The sequence below is a fragment of the Lissotriton vulgaris genome, chromosome 4_1 (genome assembly GCF_964263255.1).
Source record: "Lissotriton vulgaris chromosome 4_1, aLisVul1.2, whole genome shotgun sequence".
NCBI classification, from domain to species: domain Eukaryota; kingdom Metazoa; phylum Chordata; class Amphibia; order Caudata; family Salamandridae; genus Lissotriton; species Lissotriton vulgaris.
Genome location: NC_141691.1, coordinates 774,892,428 through 774,914,149, shown reverse-complemented (window position 1 = coordinate 774,914,149; position 21,722 = coordinate 774,892,428). Strand labels below are relative to the sequence as shown.

The window sequence follows — 21,722 nt, the reverse complement described above, 5'->3', positions numbered from 1 at the left end:
GTCCTGTGCTGCATGCCAAGTAACTGGAGAACTCCCCAGACCAGCCCCGATCATGGTGGAACCACGGCCCAAGTCTCCCTGGACCTGCGTTAGTCTTGATTTTGGCAGTCTTCCTGATGGCCGCCACACGATGGTAGTAATAGATGATCACTCCAAGTATCCGGAGGTTGAGATTGTGTCCACCATCAGTGCTGCAGAATTGATTCCGAAACTAGAAAAAATCATGGCAGCACATGGAATCATACAAGAGCTCCGAACTGATAACGGCCCTCCATTTCAAGGACAGGAACTAGCTAACTACTTGAATGCATTGGGCATCCGTCATCGGCGGATCACTCCAAGATGGCCGCAAGCAAATGGTGAGGCCGAAAGGTTCATGCGGACTCTCAATAAGGTTATCAGGATTGCCAATGACAAGGGCCACTCCATCGAACTGACCATCTTTACATTCCTGAGAAACTATCGGCAGACACCCCACTCCACCACAGGTGTTGCTCCCGGACACCTGCTCATGGGACGTGTGGTCATGGATTCGATACCTCACCATCTGCAATGGCAGCCTGCATCTCCTGATGAATGTCAGGTAGAGTCCCGTCGCCAAAGATCACATGCGCAAACCAGTCGACGGAGAAGGGCCCAGCAACCCCAGAATGCCCGATGGGACGTAGTACTGATGAAGAATAGGGTCACCAGTGGTAAATTCCGGCTCCCCTATGAGTCTGACCCATGGACAGTAGTCAGTGTTAAAGGTACACAAATCACCGCGACCCGGGCCGGGAAAAAGTGTCACGCAATGTGTCGCATTTCAAAAAATACCAGATCACTGAAACCAGAGCGACATCCTTGATGGCCCAGGACTCCGCGCCATCACCGGTCAGATCCCCATCACCAATCAGAGACACCAGTAGCCCTCAGGCTCCGATGGACCTGTTCAGTCCCACTGAATCTCCACCTGCTCCCGATGAGACTCCACGCCGGAGTGGTAAAAGGGAAAACGAGGACGTCGATCGCAGTGGCCCGGGGCCGGAAACAGTGTCTGAAAGCAGTGGAGTCGAGGAAGAGTCCAGCGTTGGTGGGACCCAGAGCTGAGGACTGTCCCAGTACCGGCTGCGACGGAACCCGGTGCCCTCCATTTGCCTGAAAGACTATGTAATGTGAGACTGTTCTTATTTTACTATACTGAATGTTACTCTACTATGAAGAAGCGTTTGCAGCTGACCGACTGTGATATATAGATATTGAAAGACTATGGCATTGTCATTGATGGTTGTTTTATGTTTGTTGGGGAGGAATGTAGTGTTCTAGTCGGTGGCGTAGCCGACGGAACACGTCACGGTCACGTGATCTCAGTTTAATAAATAGCGTCTACACACGCACGTACGCCAGTTGGCGACGGCGTGGAAGACGAAGAGCAAAGCACCTAAGTGTCCGTGTCGTCATTGCACTAGGCCCAAGTGCTGGTTCCACGGCCCCCAGCCCGACATTATCCCGTGTTGTGTGTGCCCCACACGACACAACAAGCAGCAGGGAGGAAGCTGGGCTGTTTGCGCACTTTTCAATGTGCGAAGTTTGAAACCTCTAACCCAGCTGTTAGAGTCAGTACGCTGGGGAGTGCCGAGTGAGGCCGCTCCCTCCAATCAGGGTCCTGCTGTCACAGCATGAGAGAGCAGCACCAGGATTGGTGTCCGCACTGCAGCATCTAGTTTCTAAGAAGCGGTCCGAAGGGGAGGATGTCGATCAGGTAAGTTTTATTTTTAATATTAATAATTGTGCACGTGTGCCTGCCCCTTCCCCCCCTCCGGTAGATGCCAGCCGCCACTGATTTGTTGTGATCCTATGTGGGAAGAGTTCTGTAGTTGTGCGTGTGACCAGAGAGATTCTCTTGTGTTGTGTGCAGTGCCTAGCAGTGTGGTGGAGGAGGAAAATGCGAGAGGCAGAAGCGCATAATATAGTCAGTTGGCATTTATGATTTCCTGTTTCAGTTTTTTTCAGTGTAGGAATTTTATTGTGTGTTGCCTACTGTGGGCGCTGTTGTTATTTTTTCAGCGACATTCATTCTCTCCAGCCGCCTGGAGAGCTGTTGGCTTTATGAAGCCAAAGGCTTCTTTGTAAGTTGCTGTCAGCAGAAATGGCATCAGTGAGGTCAGCGCTCAAGCTTTTCATTCACTTTCTAGCAAAAATGTGCCCATAGCACAAAAAAGAGATTTGGGTTTGGGCATGCACAGACTGAAAAGTGCAGCCGGGTGATTTGTGTGTTCTTTGTATTCATAGAAAACCTTTTTACCCTGCAGCAGTGCTTAATTGGTGCCGGTGGTTGCAGGTTATGGTCTTCGGCACTTATTTTTGGGGACCTGGACGTTTTTTCATTTTAATCCTCAGACTTTGACCTGAGAAAGAGGGGGAAAGGCAGAAGATGGAAAAAGGAAAAGGGAAATACAAATAGGAAAACCGTGATAAAGAAATCACGATGAAAAAGATAAAGCAGAAGACAATGTGTGATAGTGGAAAGATTAGGGATGAGGTTAAATCAAACATCCGTTGCCTTGGTATGTGCATTTGGCAAAACTAACACTGAACACTATTAAGTCTATGGGCCTCTGCACAGTGGGTTCGTAGTGTTTGAAAAGTAGTGGCATACGCTCACTCCTCTTTAATAGATCCATTTAGACTAATGAGAAAATATCAAGAGCAAAAACAAATGAGGGTGTTTCCTCGGAAACAAACAGGGGTATTAACATGCATATTATTTCTGATCATATGCAAGTTTTGTTTCCGCCTTTTTAGATCTCACCTACAGTTTTAGCTGTCAGGTCGGCAAAAGACCCCTTGCGGATCATACCAAAAACTTACAGTAGGCTTAGAACCAAACAACTGCATATAATGTGGCTTTCTTGTTTGTCTCACTGGCTTCTTTGCCATCCTTTTGATTGGATGACGTTTATCCTCCCACAGCTCACATACAGGGAACTACTTTTCTCCTTTTCCTTATACACTTCATGAGAGTGCAAAATGTATATTCTTGCACTCTCTGTCATGTGCTGATTTCCTCCCTGACAAGTTCTGCCCCACACCCTGCCTCGTGTTGCTCTCTCCTCCCCAACCTCAAGTAGTACATAGTTTCCAGATGCTTTAGTGTTTTTTCTCTCCCTACCAGACCTCAAGGACCGCCGTTGCTTCCTGCCCACTTTCCTCTGCTCCCACTCACTTACTGCGCTAACTCCTCCCCTACCTGCTCCTCTATTGCTCTCATCCCTCTTTTTTTTATTTTAAATCTTTTTATTGTTTTCCAACACAAACAACAAACATGAGAATGACTGAGCATGTGGACATAAACGCAGTTCCCCGACACATGTAATAACCTATAGGACCATTGTTCATACTGTTCGGTAGATTGAACCAATAGTAATTGTCCCAAGCGTCCCCAAGTCTCCCATTAGAGTAACAACTAAAGCAGATACAGGATAGAAATATAAAGTCTCACATCCGTGTCATAATACTCCATGCATCAGGTCATTCACGTTCCCGTCCTCAACCCACCCCCAGTGCCCTCCCGCCCGCCGGCGCGTCAACTACGAAGCTTAAACATAATAGAATGGCAAATCTATGCAATTATGGGTCCTATGTATGTCACCAGTCGTGCATCTTTATAAATTGCAGTGACCATTATGGGAGCGGGGGGACCCTCAATGCATCTCCTCAGCACCTTCCAGGCAAGTATTCTGCCAGTCCTCGTCCCCAGTGAGCGCACTCAGCTCTGACTCAGCGTCTAAATCTGCTGTCTTCATCTCAGTAACCAGGGCCTCCCACGCTCGCGCTGCCTCTATTGCCTTATCATTGCGGGACCTATGAGCTTGCTGTAGACGAACTACGCCCTCACTGCCAGCCCACATGAGCAACGCAGCCTTCCATCTGAGGTAGCAGGGCCCTGTAGCAGCTCTCCAGTGGGACGTAATTTCTCTCTTGGCAAGCAACAACCCCAAGTCTAAAAACGCCCTTGTCAATTTTGTCTTTCTAGTGTGTGGAAACCAATATAACAAACAGGTCCCCTTATCCGGAGTAATCCGTAGCTCCGTTACATTGCAAAGCAAAGTGGCCACCTTCTCCCAGTATGTGCCGAGTTGCGGGCAATCCCATAGCATGTGCACTAGATCTGCGTTCCACAGCCTACACCGGGGGCATTGTGCAGTGTCTACATGGAAATATTGGTTGATTTTCGCTGGTGTGAGGTATGCTCTGTGCAAGATAAAAAAATGAATCAATTGGAACCTGGCGTTTCTAGTGCCCTTCCATGCCCTCTTAAGGATCTGCGACCAGGCCGAGTCTGGTATCTCTTTATCTATATCCTCCGCCCACTGTGCTTGCAGCCTCTGCAATGGCGTCAGTCCCTCTCCAAGCATGTGCCTAGCTCTCCATCCCTCTTATCTAGATATAACTTTTTTTTGTATATTTTGGATTATTTTCAGAGGCCTGGTAGCTGACATTTTCTGCCATGCTGCTCTGTTTAAAAGAAATGCTTTCGTGCACGCAAAACGTTTTAGTTTTTTTATTTACCACTCAAAGTGGCATCTTTAATCATGAATGTCAAATTAAAATGAATAAAATGTGCATGTTTTCGTATGCAGTCCATAGTCATGGTCATCATGTATGGCAATGCATGTGCATGCCTACCAAATGATGCACCCTGCAGCAGCGTTATGAAGTGTACGTTTGTGTCAGTTTGCTATTTTTTTAGGTTTGTTTTATTTTGCACCGATGCTGCACAGCATTCACAAAAACCATTTGTTAGTGCCAATGCTCCACAGTATCAGCAAAATACATTGGCAAAGCCGATAGGCCAAAAAGGCAAGACATTTTGTATTGGCTTTACCATAGCTTATTTACATTTTACACAGGCAGTTACAGCCAATTAAAACATGGTGATAAGCACATAGGTTAAAGCTAGATTGGGTGCAGTTTTTGCTGTTAACTCCAGTGAAGATTTCGAGTCGCGCTTTTTTTTGTAAAAAAAAAACCCCTCTCAGAGACATTGGGCGAGGGTTCACAAGAAAGTAACTAATTTTTAAGACAATTAAGTGATATTTACGATAATATTATAGCTGATTATGATGGTTATCTGAGAAGGTACATCGTTCCCCAATAAGGAGAAGTTCTGGTTAAGACAAGATTAAGCTGTCATCTACTAAAAGAACCAGAAACTTACTCTGTACAATGGTGGTATGAGATTCTGCCTTGGGCCTTGGGCATCAAAATCCTTGAAATTGCCTCGTAGCAGGACAATGTTCGTATGTGCAACACCTGGGACAGAGCAGAATTTGTACAACACCTATAATTGTAAAATAAAGTGCAATAACAGTTTGCTTCTGGCTTAACAATATTTGTGATATTTAAAGTGAACACTTGTGTTTTTGTTTAAAGTGGTACAGGAAGGCAACATAAAGCTGGTACCATCTGCCTGTGGTTATGAGCGAGCACAAGTACAAGTGCAGAGCTCTGAGAAACCCTGCAAGTGGAATAGTGGGAGGCAGTCGTCCAGCTGGATGTGACAAGACCTTTGGTAAACAACCGACTGGATATGTCAGACATGATGGTCGCACTATAAAACCAGACTCTAACAACCATGCACAACAAATTGATCACTCTCTTAGTCCACCACTCAGAAGCACTTTGGAGCCTTGTTATGAGTCTGGCGGCAGATGTATCAACATCCTGATTTGCAAATCTTAAATAGCGATTTTTTTTTAAATCGCTATTTGAGATTTGCAAATAGGGATGTATGTAGAAAATCAAATTTTTTTGCGATTTCTTAAATTCCTTAATTGGGATTTGCAAATTGCGAATCGCAATTAAGGAATAATTTCCCATTCATTTCTATGGGCCAGGAGGCCCATAGGAATGAATGGGAAGTTATTCTCAATTTGCGATTCTCAATTTGAGAATTGCAAATTGAGAATAATTTCAAGGGAGCAAGGGTGTCATAAGGACACCGTTCTGCACCCCTGAAATTCACATGTGTGCGCATATGGTGCACATACATGCCCTAAGGGCATGTATGTGCGCCACATGGCACCTTCACAAATGCAAAAAAGTGCTTTTGTGAAAGAAATCGCAAATTACCACCAACTTCAAGTTGGTGGTAATTTGCGATTTCTTAATGAGTAATCGCAAAAATTGAATGCTTGATGCATAGCATTCAAGGAATCGCAATTTGCGATTCCTTGAATGCTTACGCAAAATTAAGGAATCGCAAATTTTGAGATTCCTTAATTTTGCTAGGCGATTTGCATCATACATACCGTTTTGCACATTTTTAGTCGCAAACGCTGCTTTTTTGCGATTCGCAGCGTTTGCAACTAAAAATTGCTTTGATACATCTGCCCCCCTATTCTCTTTACAAATGCTGTATTAAAAGATAAGACAAGGGCTATGTGTTAGATACCCTCAAGTACCTTTCTTTTGTCAACAGTTATGGTGCTGCAACTTATTTAATAGAAGTGTACTGCAGTTTGATGATTTTTATGAATGATACGCTCTTGAGCCGGCTATCAATAGAAATGTACTTTATATTCTTGGGTCTTGATATTCGCTATGATTAACCTATAGTGTTTTTTGTTTCTCTCGACTTTCACCTAAGTATAGTTTACGCTGCAGTTAGTTGGTTGCCTATTCATTATGATAAACATGTAAACAAGAGAACATTTTACCAATATGGACCTCATTATGAGTTCCTTTTTAATTCAGTGGGGCCTGATAGACAGTACTTGCTCTTGAGCAAATGTTTTTATAGTACTTTTTTTTAACCAAATGTTATATCTATGAACGTTTTTTGAAGAATAGTTTTAAATTGTGTCTCCATGTGTTTTAGTTGTTGGACAAGACGAGATGGACACGAAATGTATTAATAATGGTAAAAATGTAATATATTTTTGAATTCATATGCATGAGTTTTTGGATTGTGAAAAATGTAATTATATAAAATATAAGTAGACATTTCTCTGTACACAGCAAGAAAATGTTCAGTCTTTAAACAGTATCTAGACAGGGCTCTTTGAATGGACACAACAGTGTCTAGTGCATCTTGACCACCTCTTGATTAGCAAATATATGCTCCAACTGAGGAAGTTGCACAAAATGGAACCCTCTTCTCAGATTCATATCTAATTTGTCCCATTGGGCGGTTAAGGTTGACTTTCATTGTTTGTGGAGTTGATGTACACCTGAAAGTGAAAAAAACACCAAATATTAGTGCATGAATATTCTAATATTTTGTAATAACAGTCTATCTCGGTAAGATAAGCTTCCCTTTTTAGGTCTGGTTTGAGTAGGCACGTGTCTGAATGATATACTTTTAGCAATGCAAATGCAAAAGGTGGCCCTTGTCTTGGCTCTATCCAGAGGATTATTACTCTTACACCTCGTGCTGTCAGCTAGCTATGTATTATTTTGCTTTACAGAAAGTGCTTCCATTTGAATGCACAAGGGATTATTTTAAATCTGAATAATAAACTCAACTATGCAGTTTGCCAAATTCAGTTCTTTTTATCCTATATGCATTCATAGAAAGTAATTTTGTTTGCTACTTATCTCAGCATTTGCAAGCCAGTAAGACCAGCTTTAATGTGATAATCAACATTTGTGAAACAATACAACCAAACAGCACTTGTGAATGCCTGTGTTTACATTTGTTGGGACATTAAAACCAGACATAAATGCTTTGCCAATGCTCGTTATTTTATCATTTGGCAAAATTCCCTCTGAGAGCTAAAATGGGAACTCGTTTTTAACCTCCTTTAGCTTTTTTCCCATGAACGTATCTTAACGTATCTCAACATGCTAAAAATATCTAACTGAGTAAGTAGACTGGAAGGTTTTTTGCAAACCCATCCATGGGGTCAAAAGTTATTGGCAACTCAAAAAATACATATTCAAAGGAAACATCCATCTGAACCATAACTACTCAGTAGGTATTGACAGTGGATAATTTATCGCATGAACTTACCAGAACAGGTAAGCATGGCACTTTTTACTCATTAGTGATCAGAGAAATATATTGTAAAAATGGAACTCTGGAGTATGGTGGCCACTGCTTAAAAGCCATCCACTTTGTTCTCAGTCTCATCAGAAGACTCGCTTGTGTTTACACACATTAGAGGGCCTCGCATAGAAACAAATGGTAGCATAACATTTAAATTCTAAAAATGAAACAGAGAAGTGTCTCCTTGTTGGAAAAGAGCCTGAAAGGTGTGATGCAGTTTGTTTTTAAAATACAGGGTGATTCCAATATGAAATTTTAAAGCACTATAAACCTAGTAAGTAATAAAAATGAGAGGGCCAACCCAAAGTTCAAATAAGGACCTGAGAGATAATTCATTTACAAGTATTAGATAAAGGATTGGTTTGCTGTAACTTTCCTTATGCATTTACAAATGTTTTGCCTCTGTTATTTGCCTAAGTTTTGAATATGTTATTCTTTGGACGTTAAATTCAGTTGCTTACCTTTGTATCTTAGATCATTGAAGCTTGTATTGCCTATATTGTACAACTTTCAGATGGATCCTTGGGAACCATAGTCTTGAATTACAAACCTAAAAAGGGCATCCAAGTGGCGGACAGAAAACCTGGGGCATCATTTAGAGTTTCATGGAGCGGAAGTCTTAATATAAGTTAGTTGGGGCTCCCACCCTGCCAAACTCGCAGTTTTTCTGATCAATTTAGAGTTGGAGGAGGTAATGGGTGTGTACACTAGTGGAGCCTTTGCTAGACTCTACCAGTGTAAACCTTTCACTTGGTGGCCCGTCCTCCAATGGGGCTGCCTGATCACAGTGACGGTCATCCTCCCGTATTGAGTGTCACTATTTTTCCCTTCCTGTGTCTTCCACACAATGTACTACAGACACATGCAGGGAAAATTGATATTGCCCCCCCTAGGCAGAGGGAAATATCCCTGCACATCAATGCCATTAGTTTAACTTCTACTTTGTGATTTTGTTTCTTGGAAAACGTGGCTTCACACTCAGCAAACTTCACTGCTGTGAAGGATGCCTCTGCCACTGTGGATCCCATCACATCAAAGATATTCCCACCAGGAGGGTGGAGATCTCTAGAAATAGTGTATGTTCCTCTGCCAAATGAGCAGAGGACATACCTCAGCTGACTTGGCAGCAGGCGCACTACTCACTAAGAGCAAAAAAATTGCCCAGTCTTAACTTTTTTCTGAAATACCAACAAGCTCTCATTTCCCTTAACCTTCATCGGAAGCAGGTTTCAGGCAAAAAAAGCTTCCTGTTACCTGCTCTAGTCACTCCTTCTTGCAGAGGAGGTGCACTTTAATTTAGTTAAAATCACCTGCAAGCTAAATTTATGTACTTATTTATTGTCGGTTGCAGCATGAAATAGAATTAACAAGTACGTAATAAGGCTGGAAGAATGTTTGCATGATTGATGAAGGCTGTGATCCAAGGAGATGCTGTAATGCTTCTGTTGGAATGGAAAATGTCAGATGGAGGAGATGAGGGACCACATGCCTTGAGTTCACAGCTGGATAAAGATTGCTTGGAAGTCCGTGTGGCATGTTAGAGCCGTTCGTTTTTTTTTTACACTATTCTGCAAGTGTTTATATTATTACACTGCTGTGAATGGTCTAAGCGCCAACAACTCTGCAAAATAAATGCCAGTTCTAAAAGTGTTCATGTGGGACACCTTTGATGTAATATTCTGTCCTACTGTTAAATATAATTTTGTACTGAATTATAGCTATTACGCTGTACATTATCTGCATAAGACACTTGTGGGCAACTGCCAATAAGTTGCGGTTTACAATGCCTTTCTACCTTCCGATTTGGAGACGTAAGGAACCCTCTGCTTCAGAGGAGTAAGACTACCAAATTATGTGATTTTTTTTAAATAGTTCATGTGGGATGAACATGATGACAGAATTTCTTCATCTTAGCAAGTGCTTACATTCCTCACCAACTCTGCAGTTCTTTGGCACTAAGGCGGTTGTAACTCATTCTAGCGCTAAAGGGCTGGGAGCTGTTCTCATTCAAATTGTGGATGGTGAAGAAAGAATAATTCCTTTCACTTTGCTGACTTTAAGAGCGGGATAAAAACCTATTCCAAGTAGAAAAAGAGGATTTGGTACTTGCTTTGCAGTAAACAGATTCTAAAGCTTTTTGTGAGTAATGAATTTGTCATTTTCGTAGACCACAAACCGTTGCAATTTCTTTTTAGGTTTAAAGCATTTTATTAAAACATTTACAAATGAAAAATGAGACAGTCGTCGCTAAGAATCAGTGCAATGGTACAACCATACAGGAGCACAACCAGCGCGTAAAGGTTCTGCAAATGCAATGTCCATCTAAGCGTGGTACCTGGTGCGTATGCAGCAACAACAACCTCAAGAATAAACAACCCCTTCCAGAACTCCCCCCTCCCTTCCCGTCCCCTCAAACCCCTCCCGCCCTCCCCCCGTACAGTACTAAACTCGCCGTCCCGCGTCCCCTCCCTCAGGCCACCCTCCTTTCCCAGCTGACCGCAACCACAGACTCACTGGTCAGCTGGATCCGCTGGTGACGTTAATCTCAATAAGCGGAGATATCGGGGGCATGTGAGTTCTCTAAATTCCGTTACAAGTAGTGAGTGAAACGGCTGCCACAGGTCATTAAACTGCTCCACCTCTCCTACCACCATGAGCGATAACTTCTCCATCCCCAGGACTTGCCACAATCTATGCAGCCAACCAGTAGTGGAGGGGAGTGTGGTGGTACGCCAGTGAACGAGTATGTTTTGGACAGCAGAACCCAATGCAATCACTATCTGCCTACCCCTACGAGACTTCAGAGGGTACATCAACCCGTTGGGCAAGCCCAATAGGACATACGCGGGGAAGCGAGGCAGTTCAATGTCAAAACGTGAATCAATCTCATCTAAGACTTCTTTCCAATAGGGGCACAGCAGGAGGCAGTCCCATAAAATGTGTGTAAGTGTGCTTATCTGCCCACAAGCCCGCCAACAAGTGTTCTCAATGGTACGGTTCATTTCATGCAGTCTCTCCGGTGTATAATACCAATATGTGGATACCTTAGTGAACGTTTCTGTGAGTCCGGTGTGGTACGCGGAATGTCGTGCTCGGTAAGAAATGTGGTCCCACTCTGTGTGACTTAGGGCCCTCGCCAATTCCCTTTCCCAGCGTTCCCTACCCGGGTTATAAATATGAGAGGAGGAAGGCTGCAAGAACTTATAGAGATCTGAAATAAGTTTTGTGTCCGAAGTGCGCGTCACCAGCCACTTCTCATAAGGCCGGAGCTTCCTGTCCGCCAATTCGCGCACTTGCGGCTGTAGCGCCCAGTGGCGCACCTGCATATACCCCATCCTTTCCGTCTTGGGCAGTTGGTATTCTCGCCTGAAATCGTGAAATGGGATGACGCCGTCCGGGTTATACATATGAAACAGCGTTCTGCATCCTGCAGTCCGCCAGTGCGCGAAAGCTCCGAGTTCCATCCCGGGATGGAAATCTGGGTTCCCAACCAAAGGCGTGAACGGCGAGGGGAAAGTAGTGAGATTATGTGTGACATTTGTAGCGTCCCACACTCTCATCGGAACACGCGTGATGAAGGACGCATACAGGTTGGGGGGACGGTGAGCCCTACGTAAGAAGGGCACCTCCTGCAAAGTCCGGCCTGCGACCGCTTGATCCTGAAAAAGCCAGTGCGTGTCTGACTCCCACTTGCTCCACTCCACCAGATATCGCAGTTGTACCGTCTGGAAATACTTGCGTAAGTCCGGTACGCCCAGTCCCCCTGCCTCAGGGGCCAGTGTGGATAAGGCTCTCTTGAGTCTGGGTTTGCGGCCCTGCCAGATGAAGCGTGCAATGTCCGCTTGAGTCTGCTGGATCCATCCTTTCGGGGGCTGGAGCGGCAGAGCCTGGAACAGGTATAGCACCTGCGGCAGGAGAGTCATCTTCACTGCGGCTATTCTGCCTAGCCAAGACAGTGTTCCTCTGTTCCAGCGGCTCAGTTCCTCCCTAATTTTCTTACTCAAGGCTGCATAATTGGCGGTCACCATAGCGGGTAGGGTGGGTGCCAATAGTATGCCCAAGTATGGCACCAAGTCTGTAGACCAGTGCATGGGGAAGAGGCCCTGTAAATCGGTTCTAGTGGCAGCAGTCAGTGAAACATCGAGGGCCGCCGACTTTCCCATATTCATCTTGAAGCCTGCGACAGCAGCGAAGTCCTCTAACTGAGCGATACATGCAGGGAGCGCCCTCCTTGGATCCGACAGCGTTAGTATAATATCGTCTGCATAGAGGCTAATGGTGTGTGTGTATCTCCCCATCCCTATGCCAGTCGCGTTCGGGTTTTGGCGTATCCTTTGGGCAAGGGGCTCCATATAGAGTGCGAAAAGCAGCGGGGATAATGGGCACCCTTGTCTGGTGCCCCGCTCTATCGCAAACCTCTGAGAGCTACAGCCATTCAACCGTACCACCGCAGATGGAAATCGGTAGCAGTTGAATACTAGAGTGCGAAATTTCTCACCTATGCCCACCTTCGATTGAACCTTCTCCAAGTAAGGCCAATGTAACCGGTCGAAGGCCTTCTCCGCGTCGACAGCCAGCAGCATTCTCTCCCCGGGGATCCGGGAGGCTTTCTCTAGGATATGAACCACTCTCTTGGTATTGTCCACCATTTGCCTCCCGGGGACAAACCCCGCCTGATCCGGGTCCACCAGGCCCGGCAGATGAAGTGCCAGGCTGGCCGCCAGGATCCCGGTGTACAATTTGAGGTCGATGTTCAAAAGAGAGATCGGTCTGTACGAGCTGCAATGAGTCCGGTCTTTCCCTGGTTTGGGGATGACTGACACTGTCGCTTGGAGTAAATCCGGAGGGATAGCGCCAGCGGCGGAGAATGAATTAAAGAGGCGCGTAAGTATAGGCGCTAGCGCAGGGCAAAATGTTTTATAAAAAAGGGACGTGTAACCATCCGGGCCCGGAGCCTTCCCGGGTTTGAGCCTGGAAATGGCTGTAATCACCTCCTCAACCCGAATGACTCTTTCCAGATGTTCCGCTTGTTCCGTGGTGAGGAAGGGAAGATCAACCGAGTCCTGATAGTCTGCCTCCGCCTGCGCCGATGGGGGCTTGCCTGCATATAGGTCGGCGTAGAACCGGTGGAAACCCTCCGCAATCTGGCTATCTTCCGTGGCGGTCTCTCCAGCAGAGATCGATAGCTCTTTCACTAAGTGTCTTTGATGCGCCACTCGGAGCTTGTTCGCTAGGAGCTGGCCGCACTTATCGCCTCCTGTGTATTACGCTTGTTTCAAGCGTAACGCAGCGTATTCCGCCCTGTCCATATCTAACGCTGACAGGAGGTTCCTCGCTGCCTTAAGTTGCTTCCAGACTCTGGGGGCTCCCGTTCTCTGATGTACCTGTTCCAGCTCACGCACCTTACGGGTGAGTTCGTCCCGCTTTTGCTGCCGCGCCCTATTCTCCGCCGAGGAGATAGCAATGAATTCTCCTCGAAGCACCGCCTTCAGTGCTGCCCACTGTGTCGCCCGGGTGGTATCAGCATTATCATTGTGCGTCTGGTAATCCCGAATCGAGTCCTGTATGTGCTGCACCACCGCCGTCTTATGCAGAAGAGTGTCTCTGAGGCGCCATACCCCGCGTGAGGGAGACATCGGCGGTAGACGGAAAGTGCCCGCGACGGGGGCGTGGTCCGACAGTGAGAGAACCCCTATGTCAGAGTCTATGGCCAGGTCCCAGAACGGTCCCGTGACCACAAGGTGGTCCAGTCTCGCATAGGTTTTATGTGCGTGCGAGTAATAGGAGTAGTCACGGGCTGTGGGATGGAGGCGGCGCCAGAGATCGTGGAGATCTAATTCGTCTGGTTGGGACCTACCTATCTGCGAGATCTCCCCTGTCTGTGGGTGCCTCTGCGCCGATCTATCCAAAGACGAGTCGAAGACCATGTTCAGGTCTCCCCCTATGATTATGTGCCTATCCGGGGTGGCCGTGATGTCCACCAAGGCCGAGCGAAGGAATCGTTCCTGGTGTTCGTTGGGGCTATATATCGACCCAATGGTAAACACCAGACCTCCCGACTTTACTCTATATGCTAGGAGCCTTCCTTTCCCCTCTCCCTTGAATGTTCTGGACACTAGGATCACTACCCCTGCTGTTTTGGTGGTGTTGGAGGAAAAAAACTGGTTTGGGAACTTTTGAGACCTCATCCTTTGACAATCTCGGGCCAGGAGGTGGGTCTCTTGCAAAAGACAAATATCAGCTTGTGTGTTTTCAAGTAAGGACAGTACTGCTCTCCTCTTCACAGGGTTATTCAGCCCTTTCACATTAAGAGTAACGACCTTAAGGTCTGTCATCGATGTGGGTAGAAGTATAGCCCTTTCAGTGGGCCACGGCCCAGGAGGGGCGGCCCCGGTGTAATTAGCGTGCAGGAGTAGTGTAAGAGCAGAGAGAATGCATCAGAAGTACTGTACGGACCCCGCCCCTGCCTCCCCAACTTCCCACGAACATCCCTTGAACTTCCCTTCCCTTCCCTCCCCACCCCTTCCCTTCCTCCCTCTCCTCCCCAACAGTCCCTTCATGCAAACAACCAGCCTCCCTTCCCCCCTCTCCCCCTCCCCTTTTTCCCCCCCTCCACTCGTCTCCCATCCCCTCCAAACCCGAAACTTCTCCAACTACCCCCTTCCCTCCCCTCCCCCTCGGTCAACTGTTCAAAACCCCCCATTGTCCAAGTCCGGTCCCTAGTGGACAAGTCCGTGGAAAGTTATTTAAGTGGACGTCCAGCCACAACACACCCCCTCACCGCCCCCCCTCCCCGGAACCCCAGAACCTGCATTGATGAAGAAGCCAAGTCGCTCTCCCCCCGGAGTGCACTCAGGCCGTTAGGGCCACATCACCAGACGCCGTGTCTCTGGTCACCTCCCGCACTGCACTGTCCATCTCTGCCCTGATAGTGGGTGAGTCTGGTCGTGTGGGCGTAGAAGGAGATCGCCGTCCCTGGAGCGTCTGCCAACCGTCTCTAGTGCCGTGCCGGCGGCGGGGGGTAGGTGCATCCACGTCCGTCGCGGTGATCCCCAGCACTCCACAGGTGTCATGCAGGGACCGGAGTTGGTGCAAAGTCCCGTTCCACTGAAAGATGAGCCGGAAGGGATGGCCCCAGGAGTACTGCATGTCGTGTTCCCTCAGAAAAGCTATTTTAAACGCTTTGCGTTTTTGCAGCGTGCTTGCTGATAAATCCTGAAAAAGGGCCACCTGGTGACCCCGGAAACGCAGGGATTGCTGCTTCCTTGCCTCACGAAGAATCCGTTCCTTCAATGGGAAGTCTGGTAGGAAGGCCAAGATTTCAGGGGGCGGCGCCGAGGTCCGGCGCGGCAGGCCCACTCTGTGCGCCCTGTCAATTCTTATAGGGAAGTCCCCTGATTCGCCCAGTATCTCCCTGAACAGGTCCCTCAGGTATTCAGCGACATCGCTGCCCTCCTCTTTAGATGGAATCCCCCGGACCCGAATGTTATTGCGCCGAGACCTATCCTCGAGATCCTCATTGTGCGCTTGGAGGTCAATCTGCTGATCCCGTAGTCGTAGCACCTCCTGCTGTAGCTGCGCTATCTCTTCGTCACGAGAGTGGCCGGCGTCCTCCACAGTAGCCACTCTTTCGCCAAAGGAGTCCACTTCTCTCCGCACCTCCCGAACCTCTCCAGCCACCTCTTGCTTTAGTGTTTGGAAATCATCCCGGAGGGAGCTGAATAGCGACTCCATGAAGGATCTGGTCACCGGGGGTTCCCCTCCTTCCGCTCTGCGGGAGCTGCTCGAGGGGCCCGGGGCCTGCTGATGTTTGTCCTGTCTCGGGGTACCCCTACCCAGCATTTCGGGCAAGGTGCGATCTCCCTTCTTACTCCCTCTGTTACTGGACAGCATAAATGTGGAAAAGCGCGCCAGATGATGTGGCTCTCGGGCGGGAGCTGTGCAACTTGGCACCAGGTCAAGGGTATCCGCTGTCCGGCCGGCGTAGCTCCTTGTGGGAACCGGGTCTTATGGCACACCAACGGGTGTCGCAGCAAGCTCTTTCTCCTGCTTGCAGGCCCCTAGGACACACCGAGAGCCCCGATCCGAGGGGGGTGGTTGAGGGCCACCTCCAGCGCCGGCCACCGCAATAGTGCGCTGAGTCAAGGGGCAAGGCAGTGTGACTCCGGCGGTCAAGGCCCGCCAGGGCTGCGCAGCGGGTCGCCCGAGGTGCAGCCAGCCCATCACACGTCCCTTGAGCTTGGCCGTGTGGCCCCTCCCGCCGACCCGATGAAGTCGTCCTCGCTGGGATTTAGGTCCCTCACCGGTTAGCCGGGACCGCGGCAGAACTGCATCCCCTCGATCAGGGAGCGAGGCGTTTCACAGGCCATGTGGCTCGGCCACCGCAGTGTCGCGGCCCCTCCTCAGGTCTCCGCAAGTCTCGCTATCTCTGGTGCCTGCGATGGTAAGCCCCGGGCTTCCCCGCGGCGTCGGAGGGGTCCTCGAGGGTGCCCCCACCAGGGGCGGCTCTAGGCTCATGGAGGCCCTGGGCAGGGAGCGTAGGTAGGGGGCCCCGGAAGAGGGGGTCTTGGCTGGGCGGAGCGCGGAGGCCAGTGAAGAGGGGGGGGGTCAGGGTGTTTGGAAATGGAACAGAGCCGGAGGCCGCCAAATACCTGCCAGGGGCCGCCACGCAAATATGTATCCATCCTCAAAGGATTATTATATTAAGGATATATATTGGTGTGGTGGCCCCTGGGGTTTGGTGGCCCTGTGCAGGTGCACAGCTTGCACATGCCTAAAGCCGGCCCTGCCCCCACCCCCGGCGCCGAGTGTCAGCGGGTCGCGGGGAGGACGTGGAGCTAGAGGCCCACTTCCGGCCGCGTCCCCGGACTCGGGTAGCGACCCTACACCGATCCGCCACTTCAGCCCCCGGGCTCCATGCACCCAGCCACCGAGGGCTCCGGCCCAGATCTGCGCAATGTCCGGTAGTTGTGCCCTGTCAGCCTGCGCTGTGCGGAGGTTCCCGGGAGCGGTCGTCCACTCACCCCCTCCTCCTGTGCTGGTCTCCGGAGTAACAGGGGAATATCGCCCAGCCTCAGGCCCACTGGGAGGCCTGGCCCCCGGCCTGGCGTGGCGACTCCACGCCGGTCCCCCACACAGCGGAATCAGCTCCGGGTCCCAAGAACGTTGCACGCCTCTCCCCCACCGGGTCTCGGTGGGGGGCTGTGCAGGGGCCGCTCATCACCCCCAGGCGGTCCGTGTGCCTCCGAGTCGCCCCTCGCGGCTTCGTTGTTTGCGATTCCGGCTTCCTCAGCGCTCGACCGGCTCTCCTCCCGGGCTCACTCCGGAGCCCTGCCGCCGCAACCACCGGGCTACTCAGTGCTCTGAGCAGTGCCGCTGCGTGCTCTCTCGTTTCTGGCGCCGATCTCCGCGCAGTTGGGGGGAGATCAGCAAATTTCATCGGTTTAAGGGCCCAGGATTACGGGAGCTCTCGGACGGTGCGTCCTCTCAGCCCGTCATCTTGGCCACGCCCCGCAATTTCTTTTTAAAGAAGAATGGTCTGGATGCACTCTCATCTGGTATTGCTAGGGGAGTTATCAGTCTACAGAATCTTACATCAAGGTGGAATATATACCTGATGCTGAGAGCAGTGGTGCAGACTGTCTCTGGAGATTGGCTGTGGATAACAATGAATGAGATGCTGAAGAAGTTGAGCGACCCAATGAAATGCCCTGTTTGATCACTCATGGAGTTGTGACAGAAGAACATTAAAGAAAGGAAGAGAATAAGTTTATCAGTGTGCAGAAAGTTTTGAAATTTGTAGAAAACATATTGGAGGGCAGAATCTACTGGATGACAAACAAGTGTAAAACATATTTGGGATTTTCAAAAGGAATTTTGAGGTCAGAAGGACTTGTGGTTCAGCTGCAAGAGACTTGTACCACCCACAGGCTTAAAGGATAAACCTATAAGCCTAGCACATGAAGTGCACTTAGGAACTGTTAAGGCTAAGGAAAGGCTACAATCAGATTTTTGATGGCCAGGTATTTTCAGTGCATTTGAAAAGAAAGTAAGAGAATGCATAGTGTTGCCAAGTTGCAACCCCTGTAAAACGCATCCCATTCTATGCCATCAGTTACGTTCAAGTGGTTGGAGGAATTAGCACTGGATATTATAGGTTCTGTCACGAGTGAAGGTGATAGATGATATTTAGTAGTACTGGTAGATATGTTTTCAAGATGGCATGTAGTAGCCCGTGTCAGATACATTGGTAAAGTCAGGCACTGGGATGAAATGTCTAGAAGGAATCTTCAGACATTCACAACCATGATACTAGAGAACAATGGTGTTCATATGTCATCCATAGAAGTGGAGATTTCTTTTAGACAATGTGGCACATTGCAGAAGAAAAGTGCACTGCATCACTCAGAAATTAATGGGAAAGTTAAGAGTTTAACGGACGAAGGAGAAACTACAATTCCAAGCTCCATTTCAAATATTTAGGGAGAGGAAGCCTAATACCATGCAGTCTCCTGGATAGATGGATTGGCAAAAGGGTGACCTGAGTGTGAGTAAGGATGATGAATGGAGAATAAGAAAGTTAGATAAGCAATGATGGGAAAGTCTGACTATGACATAATAAAGGCAGTTTCAGATAATGAAGTGAAGATAGGAGCTGTGGTGTAGATAAAGATTCCTGCGAGGAGATGTGACTGGTCAAAATTTACCAAACCTAAGGAAGTGATCAAATTATTTAAATATGCTGTGAAAATACAGGATTGAAGAATTTCTATGCCTTGTGTCAAAATGTGTGAATCAGAGATGTCATGAAACAAATGTGGATGAGGGTGAAAATGGGGGTTTTAAAGAGAAAGAATAGATACAGAGGAATGTAACAGGAATTTGAAAGATAAGTTGCAGAAGAGAATGGCATGAAAGTCAACCTACCTCAAACACGATGGGCCTGATTCACAGAAGTAACTTAAGACAAAATCCTAAACGTACTACTATGTTGGTATTCACAGAAGGCACTTGCTCATTTTGGTATTCACAGAAGGCACTTATTCATTTCGGTGTTCTTGAATGTAAAATATTATATTACCAGAAGTGGATTTTGCTTCATGAGTTCAATTAAGAACTCCAGTTATAGTTTGTATATTCCTTTAGAATGATTGTTTAATTTTAATTCTGTACAGTTTCATAGCGTAGCACAGTTTATCATTCAGTATATATTTCTGTCATGATTTTTGTTATTTTATAAAGCAAGCTATATGCCATACTGAGTGTGTGGATCTCTAGCAAATTAAATTCTGTTACCCTGTTAAACATTATTGAAGATTTCGTCCTGCACTTGTTGGCGATTGATCAGTGGATGATGAGCTTTGTAATAAACCTTTTGAGGTATCCTAAACGGTTAATCATCTCTTAACTTCGTGTAGGTGACAACTATTTTACAGCTACCAAACTGTTAAGAGTTTTCTTACTTATTTTTCTTTTACAGGCAGGACTGGTGCAGAGTGCTTTCCAGGCACAGAGAACATTCCTATTAATAGCGTCTCAGTGTCAACAACCACCTGAGGTAAGAGTGCTGGGTGTCCAACTGTAATAGCAACCTTTCAGTATATATGTCAATGGTGTATCATTCAGTACAGTTTACGTATGTTAGTCTTCGACTTGAGGTGTCGGCTTTGTGGAGTATGATTTGGTGATTTAGAGCATTGATTCTTAACTTGTGATTCACTACACCTACACAGGTTCTCCTCAACTGTTTAGAAAATTAAGTAATATTATAAAATTAAAGAAGTATACATACATAAAAAAAGCTAAATTGTAACTTTTAATATAATATGTGTGAAAGAATGTTAAATTGGAGACTAAAAGTTATGTTGGTATCATTATAATGATTTGCGGGAGCACCGCAAGTACAGCAAAAGGAATCTAGTATTGCAATTAATGGCCCCAATTGAAGCATTAGTAAACACCGACGAAATAAAAGCATGCATTTGGAGCAAAAAAGGCAAATTGATATGCTCGAGTCTAGCATATCATTTAATCTTTTAGAAATAAAAGAAAAATTTTAAAAGCTCCAACCTTCCAATTCAATAGTTAGATTTGTACATGTTTTTGTTTATGAATGACATAAAATATAGCATCATTTTTATTTTGATGTGCAACACTTGCTTTTAAATTTTGAGTGTTGTTTTGAGGCTCAAGAAGTGATTCCGTGGTTCATGGAAGTCAAAATGTTAAGAACAGCTTATTTAGAGTTTGCACATTCATTCCAAGACTTGTTAAGGCCACAATCCATGTCGATGACCCAGATCCTGCCATAACATCTTGACCAGTCACAAAAGACCATGTGCTTAAGTACATAAAGCAAATCATTGTCTACACACATAAAGAAGACTCACCTGGGAATTGCTCATTTTACTTCTTGCAGACCCGGTTTTAACAGCACCTTCATCCCATAAATCATAAAATACTTGATCCATGCACAGCTGACTGTTATAGTTACTGACCCGGACCATCTACCACCCATTCTAATTCGGATTTCAGGTTTCACCACAGCACACACTGTTCAGTGTTCTACTACTTTAGTGAACTTTGTTGTGTGGGAGTGTGAGGAATGATGTCCCTGCGTGACTTCTCTGCAGCTTTTGACCCCTAGAAACACAAGACCCTCCTCCTGCAGGACCCTGGAACCAACTCCCCGTGGAGTTGCGTGCTCTGAGTGACCCTAAGGTTGTCAGAAAGAGACTGAAGACCTTACTTTTTATATAGCTTGCTACTTCTCGTCTAATCACTAGCATGGCACATGCCGCGACACTCCTTGGACACTCCTTGCAGTAGCTGTGTGCTATACAAGTGCTGTTTAACATAGCATGATCTCTCAGTGGAGCTGGACCATTTACTGTGCCTCTATGTCTAGATTGCCTTTTTCATCAAATACTATGAGCAGGAGGCAACCATGGGTCTCTTCATTGTCTCAACAGAACATTTGGACTGCAGTGTTGCCCATCCACTAAAATTCAGATTTCAGTAGCACAACAGTGAGGCACATATACACCTGGCAGTATTTCCCAGTAAGATAGTTGCTGCTACCATTGTTAGCAAATACATCTAGATCATTTAAAATTGCAGAGTGTTTTGTGACCTAAAATAAAATGTCTGAGATCCTAAACCAATTGTCATCTCCTCTGTATCCACCTCAGTGTAATGCCTCTCTACCTCTGACTTGCTCAGAAGCATCTGAAAACAGCAGACCGAGATATAACCCATGATCTCCGTCTCTGCTCTACCATGCCCATAATCACCCTGTTCTGCACGTACACTATCCTTCTGAGAACTCTTGGATTGCTCTGTCTTTCATGCGCTCTTTGTACTTCCAATATGACGTTCATGTGTTGATTGGCCCCAAATGGACTATAGAAACAACATATTGTTGGGCCTTACATAAAGCACACAGAGGATGACTTGAATCATTCTGTACAAAGGATCAATACCAATTACAGTTTGCCAACATAGTGCCGCAGTCCTGTGGTAGCTGGTACAAGAGGGAATTAAGCTTAAAGAGCTGGTGACAGTTGCATGGCCAAAGACTGGGAACCTCTCCCTGCTCCTTAACAAGCATCTAGTGGCGTAACAAAACTTGAGGGGGCCCGCCTGCAAAGTACATGGAGAGACCCTTCACCACCCACCTCAGACCTCGCTC

The 21,722-nt window shown here is 47.0% G+C and overlaps 1 protein-coding gene across 2 annotated transcripts in view; it reads left to right on the top strand.

Annotated features, from left to right (window-relative positions):
• The window catches only part of CAP2 (cyclase associated actin cytoskeleton regulatory protein 2), a 438,235-nt gene that overhangs the window by 129,728 nt on the left and 286,785 nt on the right, over window positions 1-21,722 (top strand). For both annotated transcript variants that reach the window (XM_086965115.1, XM_086965116.1), the window contains exon 4: window positions 19,512-19,589. In XM_086965115.1, the coding sequence (XP_086821241.1) occupies window positions 19,512-19,589 (78 nt within the window). The remainder of the gene's footprint in view (window positions 1-19,511; window positions 19,590-21,722) is intronic.